We start from the raw sequence: 19,527 nt of genomic DNA, 5'->3' as shown, positions 1-19,527 counted from the left end.
CAAGTACGCCTGCATGGGATAAGAGATCACATGGTAAGTGAAAAAATCCTTCATTTTTTCTGGTGGACGAGCCTGCCTTGTTGATCTGCGTTGGGACTGTTGAGATGGAGGTACGACTATATTATCTGTGGTAGATAAGGGGGCTGTAACAGCAGGTGCTGTAGCAGCAGGTGCTGAACTTGTAGATTCTTCAATTTGTTGACTACGATTACTCAAATAAAGACTTTGTTGAGCTTCATTATTTAAACAAGCGTCATCACTTGTAATTGTTGGTAATGGAACCAAATTAGATAAGCACTCCCCCTGAGATTGAATTTTGTTATCATCTTGTGGTTGAAAAAAAGACTCTGACTCAACAAATTTCACATCCCGGGAGATAATAAGCTTTCGAGTGGTCATATTATAGCACATGTAGCCCTTTTTTGTTGAAGAGTATCCAAAGAATACACAGCGAACTGCTCGAGGGTCCAATTTATCACGATTTATAGCTTGCTGATGAACGTAACAGACACAGCCAAATACTCGCAAATGAGAAATATTCAGCTTCTGATTTTTTAAGACTTCCAAAGGAGACTTAAATTCAAGAACTCGACTAGGAAGACGATTAATCAAATATGTTGCCGTTAGAACACCATGTGACCAATACTTCTTTGGAACATTCATTTGAAACATCAAAGCCCTTGCAGTTTCTAGAATATGTCTGTTTTTCCTTTCTGCCACGCCATTCTGCTGTGGCGTACCCACACAACTAGTTTCATGAAGAATTCCATGGTTGCGAAGATATTCAGAGAATAGACCACTGGTATATTCAGTTCCATTATCAGTCCTGAAAGATTTTATCTTGGCATCAAATTGATTAATCACCATGTTATGGAATTCTTGAAAAACAGATATCACCTCTGTCTTTGATTTCAGTAAATATAACCAAGTAGCACGAGATTTATCATCAATAAACAAGACAAAATATTTGTATCCATCATAAGAATCAACGGGTGCAGGGCCCCATAAATCAGAATGAATCAGCTCAAATGACTTAGAAGACACAGATAAAGATTTATTAAAAGGTAAACGAGTTTGTTTTGAAAATTGGCAAACATCACAAGCACTGGAGGTAATAGAAATAGAAGGAAAAAGGCTTTATAAAATGCGATCTGAAGGGTGTCCAAGTCGTTTGTGTAAGATATGTCCTTCTTCATTTTTTGTATGACAAGCTTTATCGGTTGTGTTCAGCAAATACAGCCCATGTGAATAAATTCCCTCACCAATCGTCTTCCTCATTTTTCGATCCTGAAATATAACAGATGATAGAGAAAAAATAACATCACAGTTCAAAGAGTTAGTGATTTTTCCAACCGATAAAAGTTGTACTGGAAATGAAGGAACAACAAGAACTTTGGAGGTGGAACTTTGAGGAAAAAATTTTATTTTTCCATTTCCAGATATTGGAACAGTAGCTCCATTTGCAATAGATACCTCATGTTTATGGTTTATAGGAATAAAGTCATGCACAAGACTAGGATTATTGGTCATGTGATCTGTGACTCCAGAATCAATAATCCAGGAATTTGTATTACAGGAAGAAGTAAGATAAGCTTGTAGATTACCTGAAACATTAGTCGAAGAGGTCTGACTAATTTCAGATGACATGGACTTACTAATTTGTTGAAGGAGATGACTGAGCTGATTCATTGAGATTGAGGTATCTGCAACAGCAGCATGATCCTTCTTATTTTTATCTGGACCAGTCTTGAGGTGTGGATACAAATCCCAGCATCGATCCTTTGTATGTCCATTTTTCCCGCAATGGTCACAATGGTAAATTTCCCTTTTTCCTTTATTGCGATTGCTCTTCCCGTACTTCTCTTTTCTGTCATTTTTTTCAGCCACAAGTGCATGTGATTCTAGTTTTTCAGAAGTAACTTTCACATCAGCATTCATGGTCTTCTTACGAGTTTCTTCTCGTTGAATAGTTTGACAAACAATGGAAAAAGAAGGAAGCTTTGGGGCCATGAGAATGTTGCTTCTTAGATTTTCATATTCTGGCTTCAAACTGCTAAGTAAGGAAAAATTTTTGTCTTCTTCCACTCTTTGCTGCAGCACTATAGGGTCAGCAGTAAATGGGCGATACATATTTAGTTCATCCCATAACTTTTTAAGGTAACCCAAGTGCTCACTAAAGGTTTTATCACCTTGCTCAGCTACAGCGATTTCACATTTTAATTCAAAGACACGTGCACTGTTATTGTTGCTACCATATAATTCAGATATAGAATCCCACAATTCTTTTGAGGAATTAGAAAATGTGAAAATTTCTGCAATATGAGGCTCCATGGAATTGAGAATCCATGATCTAACAAGTTGGTCATTAGCAATCCAATCTTCATATTTTGGATCTTTAGAATCCGGACAAACAGAGTTACCATTAGTGTAACCTAATTTCCTTTTTCCTCCAAGAGACAAAGTAACAGCCCTTGACCAAGGAACATAATTCAAACCATTTAAAGCAACTGATGAGAGTTTCAAACTAGGATTTGGATCGCTTTCAGCCATTAGACCAACAGAGAAACAAAAAAAAAATGGTTTAAGAAAAAAAAATTTACCTCAATTTGCCTGCTCTGATACCATATAGCAAAATTATAGCAAAATGTAATATGAAAATATCAACACAATGCTCAATAGTTTACGTGCTTCGGTGCCACAGAAGCAACCTACATGCACGGGAGAAGAGTGGAGGATATATTTCTTATTCATATTGGAAAGTTAATAACAATCCAGTATATAAAGCAATTACATGAATCAAAAAATGGAAGGTAGTAACGGTCCACTGCAGCAAGAATGAGAGCTGGCAATCACTGTCAATCTTCCATAATATTTGGCAAATCAATCACTGCTTGATTTCCTCTTCTCCACCAACAGGCCTACTCAAGTACTTTAACATCATATACCATTTGCTCAAGTACTTTACAAAATTCATAATTTCCTATTTAACATGCAAACTGTGTTACTTCTATGTTCATCCCCTTCAATGTTGTTTCTCACCACCATTGTCTCCCCAATGCGGCTGACTTCTAAAAGCAGTTGTTCCAAACATGTTATATGACATTAATATGTGCCAAAAGTTTATCCACTTAAGGCAGCGTATCAGGCCACTTTCTTGAATTCTTCCATTTGACGGCCAGAGGTTTATCTAACTCTAACTCAAGACGTTCAGTATAGACATCTGCCCGAGTTTCAGTTGGAAGGTTAATTCCACATAAAGACGGACTCTCCCAATCATACCAAATTCGCGAAACATGGGCCGATCTTAATGACAAAGAAAGTATTACCAGTTGCTCTATGCTAGCTCGACGCCCAATCAACTCCAAGCGAGGATCAGCTGGGTGGTCCTGGAAGTCGGAGATGGGATTAATAGGTGCCCTTCTGATTTTTTCATCTTGAGAATGACAGGAACCAGAGACCGTCTCCCTGTCCATCCTCGACAGCGCAGGGAAATTTTCATATGAAGATTCCTTAACATTAGCTTCGTGTGAAGACCCGTTTCTTGAATTCTTCAAATTGACGAGATACTTACGCCAAATTCTCTGCCCTAGTTGGATGATCAATCAACTTCTCCCGCCACCGTGACGGAAATCCTATACGAACAGTTTTGCGTTGGAGGTCGGAAATAGATGCCTTTCTGATTTCATCTTTGATGCGAAGGAGTTCAGATCCGGTGGCTTTGAGTTTGCCGCCTTCTCTGTCCAGTTTGTGTTCTTTAACAAAATTGGATATCAGTGACTGTAATCTAGGGGAAGGATCAATCCCAAATGATATTGGAAACTTACGCTCGTTGAAAGTTCTATGTTTGAGTAACAACAGTTTTGTTTCGCTGCCAGCAAGCATTAGCCATCTTTCTGAGCTTGAAAGCCTAGATTTGAATGGTTGCAAGAAGCTTCAATCTCTGCCTCCACTTCCAGCCAGAATGAGAATCGCTGGTGTAAATAGTTGGGCTTCATTGGAGACAGTATCAGATCCATTAGAATTAAACAAGCTAAAGGACTTTGAAATTCAATGTATAGACTGCGTGAAACTGCTGGGCAACGATGATTTGGCGCTTTCACTGCTGAAAGAGCACATGGAACAGTATGAGGTCAGTCTCTCACTATCTCTCACCTGTGCTAACATTATGCCTAAATTAAAAATTATGCAATGGTATGGCTTCTTATATTATTTATTTATTTTTTCGGGGTTGCAGGATATGTCAGATTATCACAAATATTGTAGCATTGTTGTTCCTGGAAGTAAAATCCCAGAGTGGTTCGAGCATCGTAATAATGAGGGTTCTTCAATAAGAATAAGCAGGTCTTCAAAGACGTATAAGAACAGTAAGCTTGTGGGATATGCTATGTGCTGTGTTTTTCAAGTCCATAAGCATTCACCTCCTTATCTAGAGTGGTTTAGTCATCTTCATAAGCTGGACTGCAAAATCAAATGTGATGGTGGTGATACTTGGATTTCTACTCCTATGTTCAGAAAGCAATTCGGTCAGGCTGTGTCAGAACATTTTTGGCTACACTATGAGCCTAATGTACATTTGTTTGGAATGAATAATGGGGTGTTGTCATTTGAATCTTCGTCGGGATTGGAGGTGAAGAGGTGTGGTTTCCATCCAGTATATGAGATTCAAGTGGAGAAGTTCAACAAAACAACTCCTGTTTGGAATTTGAACGACTTCAATCACGATTCTTCAGGATCAAAAACGCTGTTTGAGAGAAGCCTCATTGATGAATATGACAGGGCAGAGACCAGTGAAAGCGGCAGCCGGGATGATGAAAGAGTCAGTCAAATAATTAGCTTCAGCCTTAATGATGAAGAACACGTCCAAAGGTTCATCATTGGGATTAGGGATGGCAACTTAACCAAAACCCGGATAAACCCGGATGATCCGGACTGGGTTTAATGCTAAAATAATGCAGATCCGAAAATTGTATTTTGAACCCGTGCATATCTGATTCCGGTTTCACGTTTACCTGAACCCGGAATCCAGAACTCGCATCTGGATAGTTTTTATTTTAAAATTCACTAAATAAAATATATTTTATTTAATATATTATTATGCTCCATTAGAACGGTAAAAAAAAAGCCAGTGGTTTTGGAATAGTATTAATATATTTTAAAAATAAAACGCACAACCTCAAAGAGTCCAAATTTAATATGCCTCCATTAGAACGGTAAAAAAATTTTATTATTATTATGCTCTTGACTACAGTAACCCAAATTTGATATTATATTTTAAAAATAAAATATAAGTATAGTATTAATATAAATAAACTAAATATGGTTTTGGAATAGAAGCCAGTGGAATGGCTGCTGTGGTGATGAGGAACCACAATAATGGGGAAAGGCAATTTATTATTCTCTGAATTTATCAGTAATTAAGCAGGCATCTCAAATAATGGGGTAGTGATGTGGCATTCTGTCTAGATGGGTGTCCAAGTTTGTTCACCGTGGTTAGCAGCATCTATATATAAACGCGGGCTGATTTATTGGCAGTCTTTAATGTGTCCGTTTGAAGAGTTAAAAAAGTGTTACTGAGGTTACTCTCTTCCTTGTCATTTCCTCTGTGATTTTAACATAAAACCCTCCATTAATAATATCTCTTCAAGCCATTATTGGCCATGGATGTAGGTGTAGGATTTGAATAATATACCTATAATTAAATGTACTTCTATGATTTTCAGAGAATTTTTACGGGTTTAAATAGTTGAAACTAGGGATTGAGGCTATAATGCTTGGGGGGCAAATGTTGAGGATTTTAAGAAGAATAAAAAATATTAATATGATCGATCTCAGCTTGATTTAGCTTCAGAACAAACAAAAATAGAAAAAGGAATGATTATATGGAATTTGCGGGCCAGGTTCAAGAGATAAATTGCTGAGGAATTATGGTATAATTCTCATGCCTAGGACATGTTCGATAATATGCCCAAGAAGGAAAATGCATCCCACCTGGTGTGTTGCATCAACTCTATGATTTCCCAAGCAAAAGCAATCAATCAGTATGGTCAATTTGTGAAGGTCTGGGTGCAGACAACGGAGGCCAAAAAGCAGAATGATTTCAACTCTGTGGAAAAGAGTGCAGTTGAGACAGTAACAAGGTTAGCAGCAGCAAAAATTGCAGCGAGGGATGCCGGACAATTGCGAAACTATGATATTGTAACATGCAATACTGTTTTACTTGTATGTGCATTCCTTTCAGTGTTGTTCGAGAGAATGATTCAGATTCATGCAACAAGAATGTGGATGAGGGCGGCTAGCAATGAATAGCAGAACTGATCTAGGTATGAAACTCAGACTCAGATTTTCTACCCCGTCTTCACCAGTACTACAACAATGGAAGAGACTGAAAAAGAGCAGCAGCTATCTTCAACAGCAACATCAGCTTGCGCCCGTCAAGGAGGAACAGGCAACCGTGGCTTATACAGTCCAAAACAAACAATGCTTGGAGTTTGGGAGCACAAAGATAGCAAATGGCAAATTGGTCTGTGTCACCTTCAGGTTCGTTTTGAATTAATTTATTTTACCTTTTTTTGGTAGAAAAATATGATCATTGGAAACACCACCGTAGACCACAGATCCTTTAGTATTATCTTTTGTGAACACTTTTGCTAGACTTGCTGTAGCTACCAAAAGAGGAGAAATTAATAACTAGAACGCATAAAATCCTCTTATCGATTTATTTGAAACAAACTTAATTGAATTCAAGTAAAACTTCATCTGGCAGTGGAACAATGCACTCAAAGCTGTAAGTTATTTTCTTACATTTTAGTATTTACTTACTCTTGTATTTCAGTGATGTTTGACTTTTCATATTTTACGTACTAAGTGTTTCACATAATTCGATTTACGAGGAAATTTTAATCTCTTATTGCCAAGGCTCGAACTTGTTGCAAATTTTCTGGTAGTGTGGGTTTTCCATTTTCGGCTCCACATTGAATTTTGTTTGCTTTCATAACTGTTTTTTTTTTTTTTTGTTGATTACCATTATATAAGCGACAATTATCTATTCCAAAATCAATTTTCTGGTACTTGTTGCAACTTTGTTGTGGAATCAATTGCTTGAATCATGAGCATCCAGGGAGTTCCATCTCCTCTCTGTAATTGGAAATACAGTGTGTTCTTGAGCTTCAGAGGCAAGGACACCTGCAAAAATTTCACAGACCATTTATATGCTGCTTTTGGATAAAAAAGGAATCATTGTATTCAGCAATGACAGAATGTGACGGAGGAAAATCCATTTCACCAGAACTATTTGAAGCAATTGAAAAATCAAGAATTTCAGTTATATTTTCTCAACAAACTATGCTTTTTTGACTTGGTGCTTGGATGAACTTGTTAAGATTGTTGAATGGAAGAACACAAGTGATCATCAACAAATGATGTTTCCAAATTTCTACCAAGTAATGTGATAAGGAAACAAACAGGAAGTTTTCAAGAAGCTTTTTCTAAAAATGAAGAAGCTTTCAAGAGTGGAGAGACGCTTTCAAGAGGTGGCTAATATCTCTGGCTGGGAATTGAAGGACAGGTAACCATTCTTATCCTCAAAAATTGATTTTCTAACACTAAGGTTACTCACCTAGTGAACAGTGAGCAGGTATTTTAAGATTCCTTCACTATCAATTTGTATTGTTTTGATCCAATATATCTAAAAGAGTCACTGAGGCAGTTAATTTCATATTTTCAGCGACTCGGTAATTTGTGTATACATGTCTTTAACAGAATTTTATGCAAACACAGTGCAAACCCAGTGTTTATTTAATCAATTAGTTATTCCAACAACTAACTTTATTGATTTTCTCAATAAAATCAGCTTTTTTGCGATATAGTTTTCAGTAAATGCTTATTGATAATTTTAAGTAATGTGACAAATTGAGAAAAGCACATATTTTTTGTGCCATTTTGTTTCTTAGAGCCTTTGAGCAAGTTGAAAATCATGAGTCTCAAGCATTCTGAGAACCTCATAAGGACACCAGACTTCACAGGGGTACCAAATTTGGAGGATCTGATTCTCGAAGAATGTACAAGGTTGCGTGAGATACACTCATCTTTGCTGCTTCAAAGAAGCTGATTTTGTTAAATTTGAAAGGTTGTGCAAATCTTACAACTCTTCTAGGCAAGATTTTTATGAAATCTCTTAAGACACTTGTTCTTCCTGGTTGCTTGAAATTGAAGAAATTTCCAGACATTGTGGGAAGTTCTTTTGGATGGAACCTGGTATTAAAGAACTGCCATTATCAATTGAACTTCTATTTGGACTTGTTCATTGACTTTGAATGGCTGCATAACTTCCAAGTACCATAAGTGCTCTAAAGCATCTATAATCTTCTGGCCTTTGGAAATTCAGAGAGAGATAACTTCAAGCAGGGAGCAGCTGTTGAAGCTTCATTTGGAAGGAACTGTAAGTTGCCAGCATCTATTGAACGTCTTTCTGGCCTTGTCTTGTTGAATTTGAAAGATTGGAAAAATCTAGAGAGTCTTCCAAGTACCATAAATGGTTTGAGATCTCTTAGAACGTTGCATCTTTTTTACTGCACACTTGAAAATGTGCCAGAGAGCTTGGGGAAAGTTGAAGGCAGAATGATTTCGACTGTGGAACAGAATGCAGTTAAAACAGTAACAAAGTCAGCAAAAGCAAAATTTGCTAAGGTACTTTACAAAATTCATAATTCCTTTATAAGAAGAAATACTGTATTACTTCTATGTGCATTCCTTTCAATGCTGTTCTACTGTAACATGGAAGATGAATGTAAATAAGGGCAGCAAGCTATCTACGACAGCAGCATCAGCTTGCTCACTTGGCCGCCATAGGCTGATTCAAACGGCAAAAGCCATGCCGAAAAGTCAAATCAAATAACAGCAAATTCACATCCTAGGTGGCCTTTTCTTCCTGCTCAGTCACTCATCAGTTTTGAGAGCAGGTTCGTTCTATAATAATCTAATATGCACATATCATGATCTTTAATTCTTTATTCTATCATGCTTTTATGATTTATTTACTTCTGCCACAGTGCCATACACACTCACAGATTCAGTATAACAAGGTTACTCTATTTTGCATGACTACAATACATTTAAGTAGAAATTAATTTCTGAATATGCTCTTATCCTTTATTAATCATGTAAAAAGTTCAGACGTCAGGCTATATGATTATTTACAGTTGCCTTGCGGATGGATTTGTAATCTTAATAAGTAATATTATCAAAAAAATTTAGATTTGCTGATCTATATTCATCAATTGCATACAACTGTAGCATTTACTTGATTTTAGAGCCTGGTCGTAGATGAATAATGCATTGACAAATACAGAAATGATCAAAATACAAGCCTCACAAGTTGCTATGTCATTGTTGAATGATGATTCAAATTCGTTATGTTTATTAGTTTTTGTTTGGGCGGGAAATTCAGATGCTCAAGCGGCTGACGTGGACTACATTAACAAGTTTTATCTGAGTTTGACTCTCCTTGACCAATTCTTTGTATAAAAAATCTGAAAAATAACTTACAACTTGTGAGGCTTGTAACCAAAAGATGCCTAAAACCAATTATTTCTAAGGGAAATGGACGGCCTTTTTCCCAAGATTTAAGCAACTTCAAAGAAAAATTTCAAGCCTTCAACCTTTACTTTCCAATCTTTATTTATTTTAATGAGAAAATACTATAATTAAAAAAAAATGAAAGATTGTAGTGGAATTATTCCAAAAAATATTTTACTCATTTTTCCCTAAAAAATGCAATTACATTTGAAGATGCCCTTAATAAAATACATAAAGAAATCATTGCTTTTGGTGTGTAGATTATTAAAGCTAGCTTTTGTCAACGTCGATAGACCATGTCTTTCTCCACTAAAGACCAAAATCATTCTTCGTCATTACTGTCGGCACACATTTTAGACTAAACTTGTTTGTTGTTTGACAAATTAATTAGAACGCATAAAAATCCTTGCATTGATTTCTTTGAAACAAACTTAATTGGAAATTCAGGTAAAACTTTGTCATCTTTGACTTTCAGTGCTTCCAATAAGTTCAATTATGTGGCTTCCTGCAATGCAATCAGAAACTATAAGTCTTTATCTTATACAAATTGCTCTTTTATTTTCAGAATTAATTCCCATATCTTGATGTTTAATTAAATATTGATATCAACCGTTGGATTCCATTCCATTTTAGTTGAATACAGTGGTTTCAACATGGCTAATGGGTAGAGTGGAGAAGACGCGTAATCAATTGAAACATCAGATAATTTTCGTTCAGATTCCTTGAAGCTTCCAAGAAGTTTGATGCGACCTTCATCGTGTGAGTAATCAGTCAGTTTTGGACCAAGACTTGCGAAAGGAGGATCCATTTTCCCAGAAATTTTTTAAAGCAATTGAAGAAAAATTTCGATTATTTTTCTCTAAAAGAATTGCTCTTTTTCTACTTGGTGTTTGGACTTGTTAAGATTGTTAAATGCAGAAACAGAAAGGATCAAAATATTCCAATTTTCTATGATGTGAAACCAACTGTTGTAAGAAAACAGACAACAATTTTTCCAATTTTCTAAATGATATATGGGTGTATCTGGCACACTATTTTAAACTCAAGCAAAATCAATTCACTAGGTCAGCGTCCCTTGCATCAAACATAAACAAACTGCAGTTATGTTTTGGGAACTGCATCACAGGAAACTTTGACCTCACATGCCTGCCATTATTTTCTTCAAACCCTTTCTGTGAAATTTGCTTGGAGTTCCTAGCCAGTTACTGCCAACAGCAGCGATGGAGTCAACATAACACTAGCAGCACAGGGGAAGGATACTAGTAGTAAGCATACAAATTACAAAGTCAGAAGGTTCAACTCAGAGCAGAAACAGCAAATAACAAAAGTAAGCGGAAGCTGCCGTACAGAGGCTCAAAGGTTTAACTTCCTTTAATTATTACCAGCTCACAACAAGCTCCCATTTGCCAATAATATGCAATCTTAAAGCTTAAGCTGATAGGCAAAGACTTAAGGTGCGTTTGGGGTTAAGGAGCCCAACACAAAGCTAAGAGTGCTAGCTTGACCCAATTCCGAAAAGTTCTAGGCAACTCTAGCACATGTGAGATTGTAAATACTCTAGAATTCTCTTTACAATTCCAGCACATGTAAATAACTAGGAAGTGGTAGAATTCTCTAAAATCTCTAGAGGTTAGCAAACCTCCCCTATAAATAGGGCATGGCACTTAGCATTTGTACACAACAACAAAACAACAAGCATTGAGCAAGCAACTCCAGCATTGTAATCTCTCTTTTGTGCAATACAAGTTTTCTTATTCGGCTCCATTGCTCTCTTCTCTAGTTCGAGAAGTTCAAGGCTTACTTAGCAACATTCAGCAAAGTTGTCTAAGTGCCGCACGGGTTTGCTGTACAAAATAGTCATCCCGTGACAAGTGGTATCAGAGCTAAGGTTTGCACGCATGCAAGTTAGCTCACGAGCAATGGCCAACCCTTCGAATGTAGCACAAGAGGGTGTTGTTGGTGTGGATGTTCCACCAGAACCAAGCCGCGATTGTGAGGGAGAACGCGCCTAGGGCAAGACTCGCGGCAAGCCCAAAGCCCCATCCGTGGATGCGTTGGAGCCTCGTGTGACTACTATCGAAATTGCGTTATCCGCCGCTCAAGACAGCCTCGAGGGATTAGAGGAACGAGCGGACGGTCTCGAGGGGGAATATGCCGAGTTTACGGTGGCAACAAAAGCCCTCATCCAAGAGCAAGCGAACACTCTCCGAAGTGAGTTTCGTTCTTTTCATGATGAGTTGCTCAAACTTCTTAGTTTTGTTCAAGATGAACTACGTGTTGTCCGTGCAGAAGTGGATGAAGTTCGCTCGGATTGGGCATGGCACAAGCGCACACTCTCTGCTAGTCCAGCTTCCACAAGCACAAGTGATGCACGCTGCATTGACATGCCAAAGCCCGATACTTACGATGGCACACGCAACGACACAATCGAGGACAATTTCTTCTTTAGGCTTGATCAATACTTCGATGCCATGGGTGTACGAGATAAGATATCGAAAGTGGGCACTGCACCCACATGTCTTAGAGGCATTGCACAACTATAGTTGCGTCACAAGTATGACGAGATGGGCAAGGGCATTTGCACCATCGACACTTGGGCCGACTTCAAACAAGAACTCCGAAAGCAGTTCGCCCTAAGCAATGCAGAGAAGGAAGCGCGAGCGCGCCTACGTCGCCTCAAGCAATCGGGTAGCATTCGGAACTACATCAACGAGTTCACTACCCTTATATTGGAGATAAGGGACATGTCCGACAAGGATTCACTCTTCTACTTCCAAGATGGCCTGAAGGATTGGGCCAAGACCGAGCTTAATAGGCGTGGTGTTCAAACACTTGACGACACCATTGCCATTGCGGAATCGTTCACTGAATACTCTACCCAATCCAAAGACAAAAATTCTAGCCAGGGCAAAGGTGGGGGAGAGAGTCGCAAGGACAAAGGCAACAACAACAAAGATTGGGGGCAGAAAAAGCTGCCTAACAACAAGAGCGGGCAAGGAAAATCGGAGGGCAAGAAGGAGGGGCCAAAGTCGCGAAGCCCATGCTTCATATGCAACAGTCCTCATTGGGTACGCGACCGTCTAGAGAAGAAGTCGCTCAACACTCTTGCTGCCCAACTCAAGAGCAACCCCACAATGTCCACAGAGGAACCTCAACTCAACATGGGTTCTCTCCAACGCCTCGGCGCACTCAATCGCCAACAGCTCACACTCGTCAAGAAATGACCCATGTATATTAGCGCAAAGATAAATGGTCAGTCCGTTCGTGCGCTACTAGACACGGGAGCAACGCACAATTTCATTTCCGTAGACGAGGCCAAGCGCCTAGGTCTCAAGGCCACCAAGGAAGGAGGCACGATGAAAGCAGTGAACTCACCCGCTAAGCCAATTGCGGGAATCGCACAAGGCGTGCACATTACACTTGGTACGTGGAGCGGAAAGCTTGACTTCTCTATCATACCCATGGACGACTTCAAGATGGTCCTCGGCATGGAATTCTTCGACCAAGTCCATGCCTTCCTGCTGCCCGCTACAAACTCCCTAAGCATCCTCGACGGGAGCAAAGCATGCATGGTACCCACGGAGTGAGGCAAGTCCGAGGAGAAGACACTCTCCGCCATGCAATTCAAAAGGGCTTTTAAGAAGGACCCAAGTTTCTTGGTTTCCATTCGGGAACTAAATGAGGAAGGAAATAGCGGAACCTCGCCAAGCCAAGTCCCTCCGCGAATACAAGCTGTCCTCAATGAGTACAAGGACGTGATGTCTCCAGAACTTCTGAAAAAGCTCTCACCTCGACAAGAGGTAGATCATGCGATTGAGCTGGAACAAGGCGCGAAGCCACCAGCCTTGGCGTTCTACCGTATGGTGCCACTCGAACTTAAAGAGTTGCGAAAACAACTCAAAGACTTGCTGGACGCAGGCTACATTCGCCCCTCAAAAGCCCTATTTGGCGCATCGATCCTCTTCCAAAAGAAAAATGATGGATCTCTGTGGATGTGCATCGACTTTAGAGCGCTCAACAAGATCACCATCATGAACAAGTATCTGATTCCCTTGATTGCAGACTTGTTCGACCAGCTTGGCAAAGCGCGGTACTTCACTAAACTAGACTTGCGCTCCGAGTACTATCAAGTGTGCATCGCCAAGGGAGACGAATCGAAGACGGTGTGCACAACAAGGTACGGGTCTTTTGAATTCCGTGTGATGCCTTTTGGCCTTACTAATGCACCCGCCACATTTTGCACACTCATGAACAAGGTACTCCAACCATTCCTCGACCGTTTTGTGGTCGTGTAGCACCACACTCGAGGAGAATGCCCAACATTTGCGACAAGTCCTCCAAGTACTTTAAGACAATGAGCTCTTCCTCAAATTGGAGAAGTGCTTGTTTGCCCAACAAGAGGTGTTGTTCCTTGGCCACAAGATTGCGGGTGGGAAACTTATGATGGAGAATGCCAAAGTAAAGGCCATCCTCGAATGGGAGCCTCCCTCAAAAGTGCCCGAGCTTCGCTCATTCCTTGGGCTGGTGAATTACTATCGCCGCTTCATCAAGGGCTACTTAGACAAGGCAGCACCCTTGACAGATTTGCTCAAGAAAAACAGAACGTGACATTGGTTCTAAAAGTGCCAACGCGCATTCGAGGAATTAAATAAGGCAATTTTAGAGGAACCAGTCCTAGCCCTTCCGGACCACACCAAGCCCTTCGAAGTTCAAACGGATGCCTCGGATTTCGCCATAGGAGAAATGCTCATGCAAGAAGGCTACCTTATAACGTTCGAGATTCGAAAGCTAAATGATACAGAACGCCGCTACATGGTGCAAGAAAAGGAAATGACAGCCATCATCCATTGTCTAAGAGTGTGGTGACATTACTTGCTTGGCTCACACTTCACGATCATGACGGACAACGTGGAGACAAGCTACTTTCAAACTCAAAAAAAGTTGAGTCCGAAGCAAGCATGGTGGCAAGATTTTCTTGCGAAATTCGATTATCAACTCGAGTACAAACCAGGAAAAGCCAATGTCGTTGCGGACACTCTAAGCTGCAAGGTGAAATTGGCAACACTTAGCATGAGCCAACTGAAGTCCGACCTTGTCTCACGCATCAAGAAAGGCTTCCAACAAGATCCGCTAGCAAAGGATTTGCCGAAGAAGGTGCTCGAGGGAAAGACAAGGCACTTTTGGCAAGAGGAAGGCATCCTCCTCACCAAGGGAGATTGGCTATTCATGCCTGGTGTAGAAACTTGCGGAAGGAAGTTATCAAGGAGTGTCATGACTCCAAGTGGGCTGGTCATCCAGGAATCGAGTGCACCACCGGACTAGTCCAAGCCTCGTATTTTTGGCCGCACATGAGGGACGACATCGAGGCATATGTGTGAACTTGTCTCGTGTGCCAACAAAACAAGGTGGATCATCAACTTCCAGCGGGATTATTGGAGCCGTTACCACTAGCAACAAGGCCATGGGAAAGTGTCTCCATGGACTTCATCACATCGACCGATACAACAAGTACGTCACATTCATTGCCGCACCAATCGATTGCAAAGCGGACGAGGCAACCTGCCTATTCGTCAAGCACATTGTGAAGCTTTGAGGAGTTCCAAAGAGCATTGTGAGCAACCGAGACCCTCGATTCACTGGGCGTTTTTGGATGGAGCTTTTCAAGATGTTGGGGACCGATCTCAAGTTCTCGACAAGCTTCCACCCACAAACGGATGGGCAGACCGAGCGTATCAATAACCTCCTCGAGATATACTTGAGGCATTATGTGAGCGCTCATCAGCGAGATTGGGCGAAGCTACTCGACATCGCCTAATTTTCTTATAACTTGCAGCGAAGTGAGGCTATGGGCAAGAATCCATTCGAGATCATCATGGGATTCCAGCTAATGACCCCCAACGCCATAGCCTCAACTTACGGAGGAAAAATCACCGCGGCACACAAGCTCGCCCGCGAATGGCATGAGGAAGCGGACATCACGCAAGCCTGCCTCGACAAAGCCGCGAGGAAAATGAAGAAATGGGCGGATACAAGGAGACGACATGTTGAGTACAAGAAAGGTGATCAAGTCATGATCAAGCTCGTACCCCAACAATTCAAGACTTTGCGGAAAGTCCACAAGGGGTTAGTGAGGTGCTACAAGGGACCTTTCCGAGTTGTACGGCGTGTGGGCAATGTCTCGTATCAACTCCAACTTCTGCCAAGACTCAAGATCCATCCGGTCTTCCATGTGAGCCTTCTCAAGCCATATCACGAAGACATGGGAGACCCAAGTCGTAGAGAATCAAGGCGCGCGTCAACCGCCGTTGTCACCGCGTTCGACAAAGATGTGGACTACATCATTGCGGACCGCGTGGTTTCGAGGAGGGGCGTGCCAGCACATAACTAGTACTTGGTGAAGTGGAAAAACCTCCTTGAGAGCGAAGCCACTTGGGAACGTGAAGATGATTTGTGACAATTCACTGAGCACATCCAACACTTCAAGCACGAGAGCGTGACGAGGATGCCACGAGCTTAGGTAGGGGAGGATGTTGCAGACTGCCCAATTCGCTAGCCCCATTTGCTCACCAAGAGCTCAACACAAGGCCAAGAGTGCTAGCTTGGCCCAATTCCGGGAAGTTCTAGGAAACTCTAGCACATGTGAGATTGTAAATACTCTAGAATTCTCTTTACAATTCCGGCACATGTAAATAACTAGGAAGTGGTATAATTCTCTAGAATCTCTAGAGCTTGGCAAGCCTCCCCTATAAATGGGGCATGGCATTTAGCATTTGTACACAACAACACAACAACAAGCATTGAGCAAGCAACTCAAGCATTGTAATCTCCCTTTTGTGCAATACAAGTTTTCTTATTCGGCTCCATTGTTCTCTTCTCTAGTTCGAGAAGCTCAAGGCTTACTTAGCAACATTCGGCAAAGTTGTCTAAGTGCCACACGGGTTTGCTGCGCAAAATACTCATCCCGTAACATTTAGCTTAGAAATTACAGCTGCCCAACCTCAATCCTAAACGCACCCTTAATACTAATATTAAAGATAAATCTACACAATCCGAAGCAAGTGATTGCGACTGAATTCCTCAGGCTTCCATCTTCATAGTCAATGAGTTAATTATTGCATATTATTAGCAGATGAAGACATTATTACACTCGAACAAGGCCGAGTGGCCAAGACGTGTAATACAATTAAAGAGAGTTATCATTAAGAGGAAGTCAATGAGTTGCGTGGGGTAAAGACTAAAGAGTGACACTTTTTTACCAAGACTTACTTTTGGAATGTACAGCACAACCGAGGAGCTGGAAACTGCGTACTCGCTTCTGCTTTACCTTGAAAGACAGATCCACGAAGAAAATTTTATGATGTCGTAATTAATTACGGTTTTAAAATGTAATCAACATAAATTTTATAAATTATATATAAGATTAATAAATAAAAAATATATAAGTAAATTAATATAAAAGCAGTAAATTAATATTTTAAAATAGAAAATAAAACAAATACTTGTAAAGTAGCATAAAACTTACACATCGACATTAAATGTTAATTTAATTAAGCAAAAACATCACGAATTAAACAAAGAAAAAATAACTCATTAATTGAAAACAAAAAAAAACTTGTAATGAGAATAATAAGAATAAGTTTTATTGAATTGGTTTAACCATAAATTATATATTCACATAGGAAATTCATAACTTTTTCATTTTCATTTTCTATCATAGTATTTGTTTACTATATAGGTTAATTAAGCAAAATTATTTTTCTTAATGTGGGTCAAGCCAAAAAGAATTCAAATAGATATTTTTATAGTATTAGACATATATGATATATCAATAAAATTGGATCTAATTTTCATTTTTATATATTTTCAAACTTCACTTCTTGTATTTTAAGATTATTTGGGGTTATTATCGAAGAGGTTTAGAAAGATGTAAAATCATCTTATCTTACAAACAGCCTTGAAAAATATGAAAAAATAGTTTTATTCTCAATAAAATTTCACACATATCATCACATGTATTATATAAATCCAAAATTATCATTATTTAATTTAGAAACAAAATCAGTAAATATATAAGGTAGTCACTATTATAATGAGTTTTTAATTTATATTTGAATTTTTTTTTCAATAATTCTTATGTTAGTTTACTTTTGACTTGGTATATCCGTATTTCTAAGAGAAATGGACAGCCATAAATCTTTCTTCCCAAGCTTTAAGCACCTTCAAATAAAATGTCAAGCCTTTAACCTTTAGTTTTCAATCTTTACTTATTTTAATGAGAAATTCTACAATTAAAAAAAAAAAGATTGTAGTGGAATTATTCCAAAAGAATATTTTATTCTTTTTCCCCCAAAAAAATGCAATTACATAGAAGATGCCCTTAATAAAATACATAAAGAAATCATTTCTTTCGGTGCATAGATTATTGAAGCCAGCTTTTGCCAACATCAAATAGTGTCAACATTAAATAGACCATGTCTTTTCTCCACTAAAAATCAAAATCACTCTTCATTATTACTTTCGGCACACACTTGAGACTAAACTTCTTGTTTGAGAAATTAATTAGAATACACGAAAATCTTCTCATTGATTTCTCTTAAACAAACAGTGTACGTTTAGGATTAAGGTGATGTAGCTTTTAAGCTATAGCTGATATAAAAAAAAAGTTATAACTATTAAACAAAAATTAATAATATATTGTAAATATAAATTTTAAATAATAATTTTGATAAAATTATTAAAGATATAATAGATTTTTCATTATACAAGTGAAAAATCATATCAATATAGCTTCCAATGTACAGTAGTTAGTGTTTACCAAACATTTTAGTGCTATATCTTTTAAGTTACAACTGTCCAACCTCAATCCCAAACGCACCCTTAATTGGAAATTCAGGTAAAAATTTTTCTATCTTTTAGTACTTCCTGTAAGTTTAATTAAGTGGCTTCCTGCAATACACTCAAAAGCTGTAAGTTTTTTTCTTGTACATATTTCTCTTTTATTTTCAGAACTAATTCGTATATCTTGATGTTTAATTACTTGTTAATATCAACCGTTGGATTCCATTCCATTTTAATGGAGTGCAATGGTTTCAACATGGGTAACGGGCAGAGTGGTGAAGCCGATTCATCAGTCATTTATAATTTTAGAACATTTTAACAATAAAATTTATCAAATACATACGACAATTTTTAAAATTTATAGAACTTTAAAAAAAAAAATTACCAAACGTTTAATTAATTATATTTATAGATGATTGTTTATACAACACAGTTTATGACAATTATCTTAAAACTACAACATTATTAAATTGATCCTACATCTCCTAAAGACTCAGATGAAATTTTACTAATAAAAGGTTTCTAATAAAAGGTTTACCATTCCTATAAATTGCGGGCAATTTAACTATTTTTATCAATTATTGATATCAACCGTTGATTCCATTCCATTTTAATGAAATCCAACGTGGCTAATGGGTAGAGTGGTAAAGCCGCATAATCAATTGAAAAGCCAGATAATTTCCGTTTAGATTCCTTGAAGCTTCCGGGAAGTTTGATGGTAACTTCATCATGAGAGTAGACAGTGACAATAGTTATTAATTATTAAGAAAGTCACTCTTTGACGAAGACTTGCTTTTGGAAATACATATATTTGACGAAGACTTGCTTTTGGAAATACATATATTTATACAGCACAATTCATGACAATTATCTTAAAACTACAACATTATTAAATTGATCCAATGTCTCCTAAGGACTCAGTTGAAATTTTACTAATAAAAGGTTTACCATTCCTATAGATTGCCGGCAATTTAACTATTTATCAATTATTGATATCAAGCGTTGGATTCCATTCCATTTTAATGAAATCCAGCGTGGCTAATGGGTAGAGTGGAGCCAGATAATTTCCGTTTAGATTCCTTGAAGCTTCCAGGAAGTTTGATGGTAACTTCATCA

The 19,527-nt window shown here is 38.6% G+C and overlaps 1 protein-coding gene and 1 long non-coding RNA gene across 6 annotated transcripts; both read left to right on the top strand.

The window, feature by feature from the left end:
- The first annotated feature begins 3,691 nt into the window (after nt 1-3,691).
- On the top strand, nt 3,692-5,058 carry LOC127900694 (TMV resistance protein N-like). The gene is made up of 2 exons (XM_052435891.1): nt 3,692-4,129; nt 4,235-5,058. The coding sequence occupies exons 1-2, from the start codon at nt 3,692-3,694 to the stop codon at nt 4,937-4,939; spliced, it is 1,143 nt and encodes a 380-aa protein (XP_052291851.1). The 3' UTR covers nt 4,940-5,058.
- A 268-nt stretch (nt 5,059-5,326) lies between these two features.
- Nucleotides 5,327-11,301, top strand: LOC127901076 (uncharacterized). 5 transcript variants are annotated; one of them, XR_008053118.1, is made up of 5 exons: nt 5,328-7,564; nt 7,950-8,437; nt 8,591-8,685; nt 8,780-8,957; nt 10,207-11,301. It is a non-coding gene; the product is annotated as an uncharacterized LOC127901076 (long non-coding RNA). The 5 variants fall into 5 exon arrangements; XR_008053116.1 differs by having other exon boundaries at nt 5,327-7,564; nt 8,591-8,957; XR_008053115.1 differs by having other exon boundaries at nt 5,329-7,564; nt 7,950-8,685; nt 10,207-11,298.
- Nucleotides 11,302-19,527: the final 8,226 nt, after the last annotated feature.

This window comes from Citrus sinensis, chromosome 3 (genome assembly GCF_022201045.2).
Source record: "Citrus sinensis cultivar Valencia sweet orange chromosome 3, DVS_A1.0, whole genome shotgun sequence".
NCBI classification, from domain to species: Eukaryota; Viridiplantae; Streptophyta; class Magnoliopsida; order Sapindales; family Rutaceae; genus Citrus; species Citrus sinensis.
The sequence above is the reverse complement of the archived record's forward strand: the minus strand, read 5'-3'. Positions and strand labels throughout refer to the sequence as shown.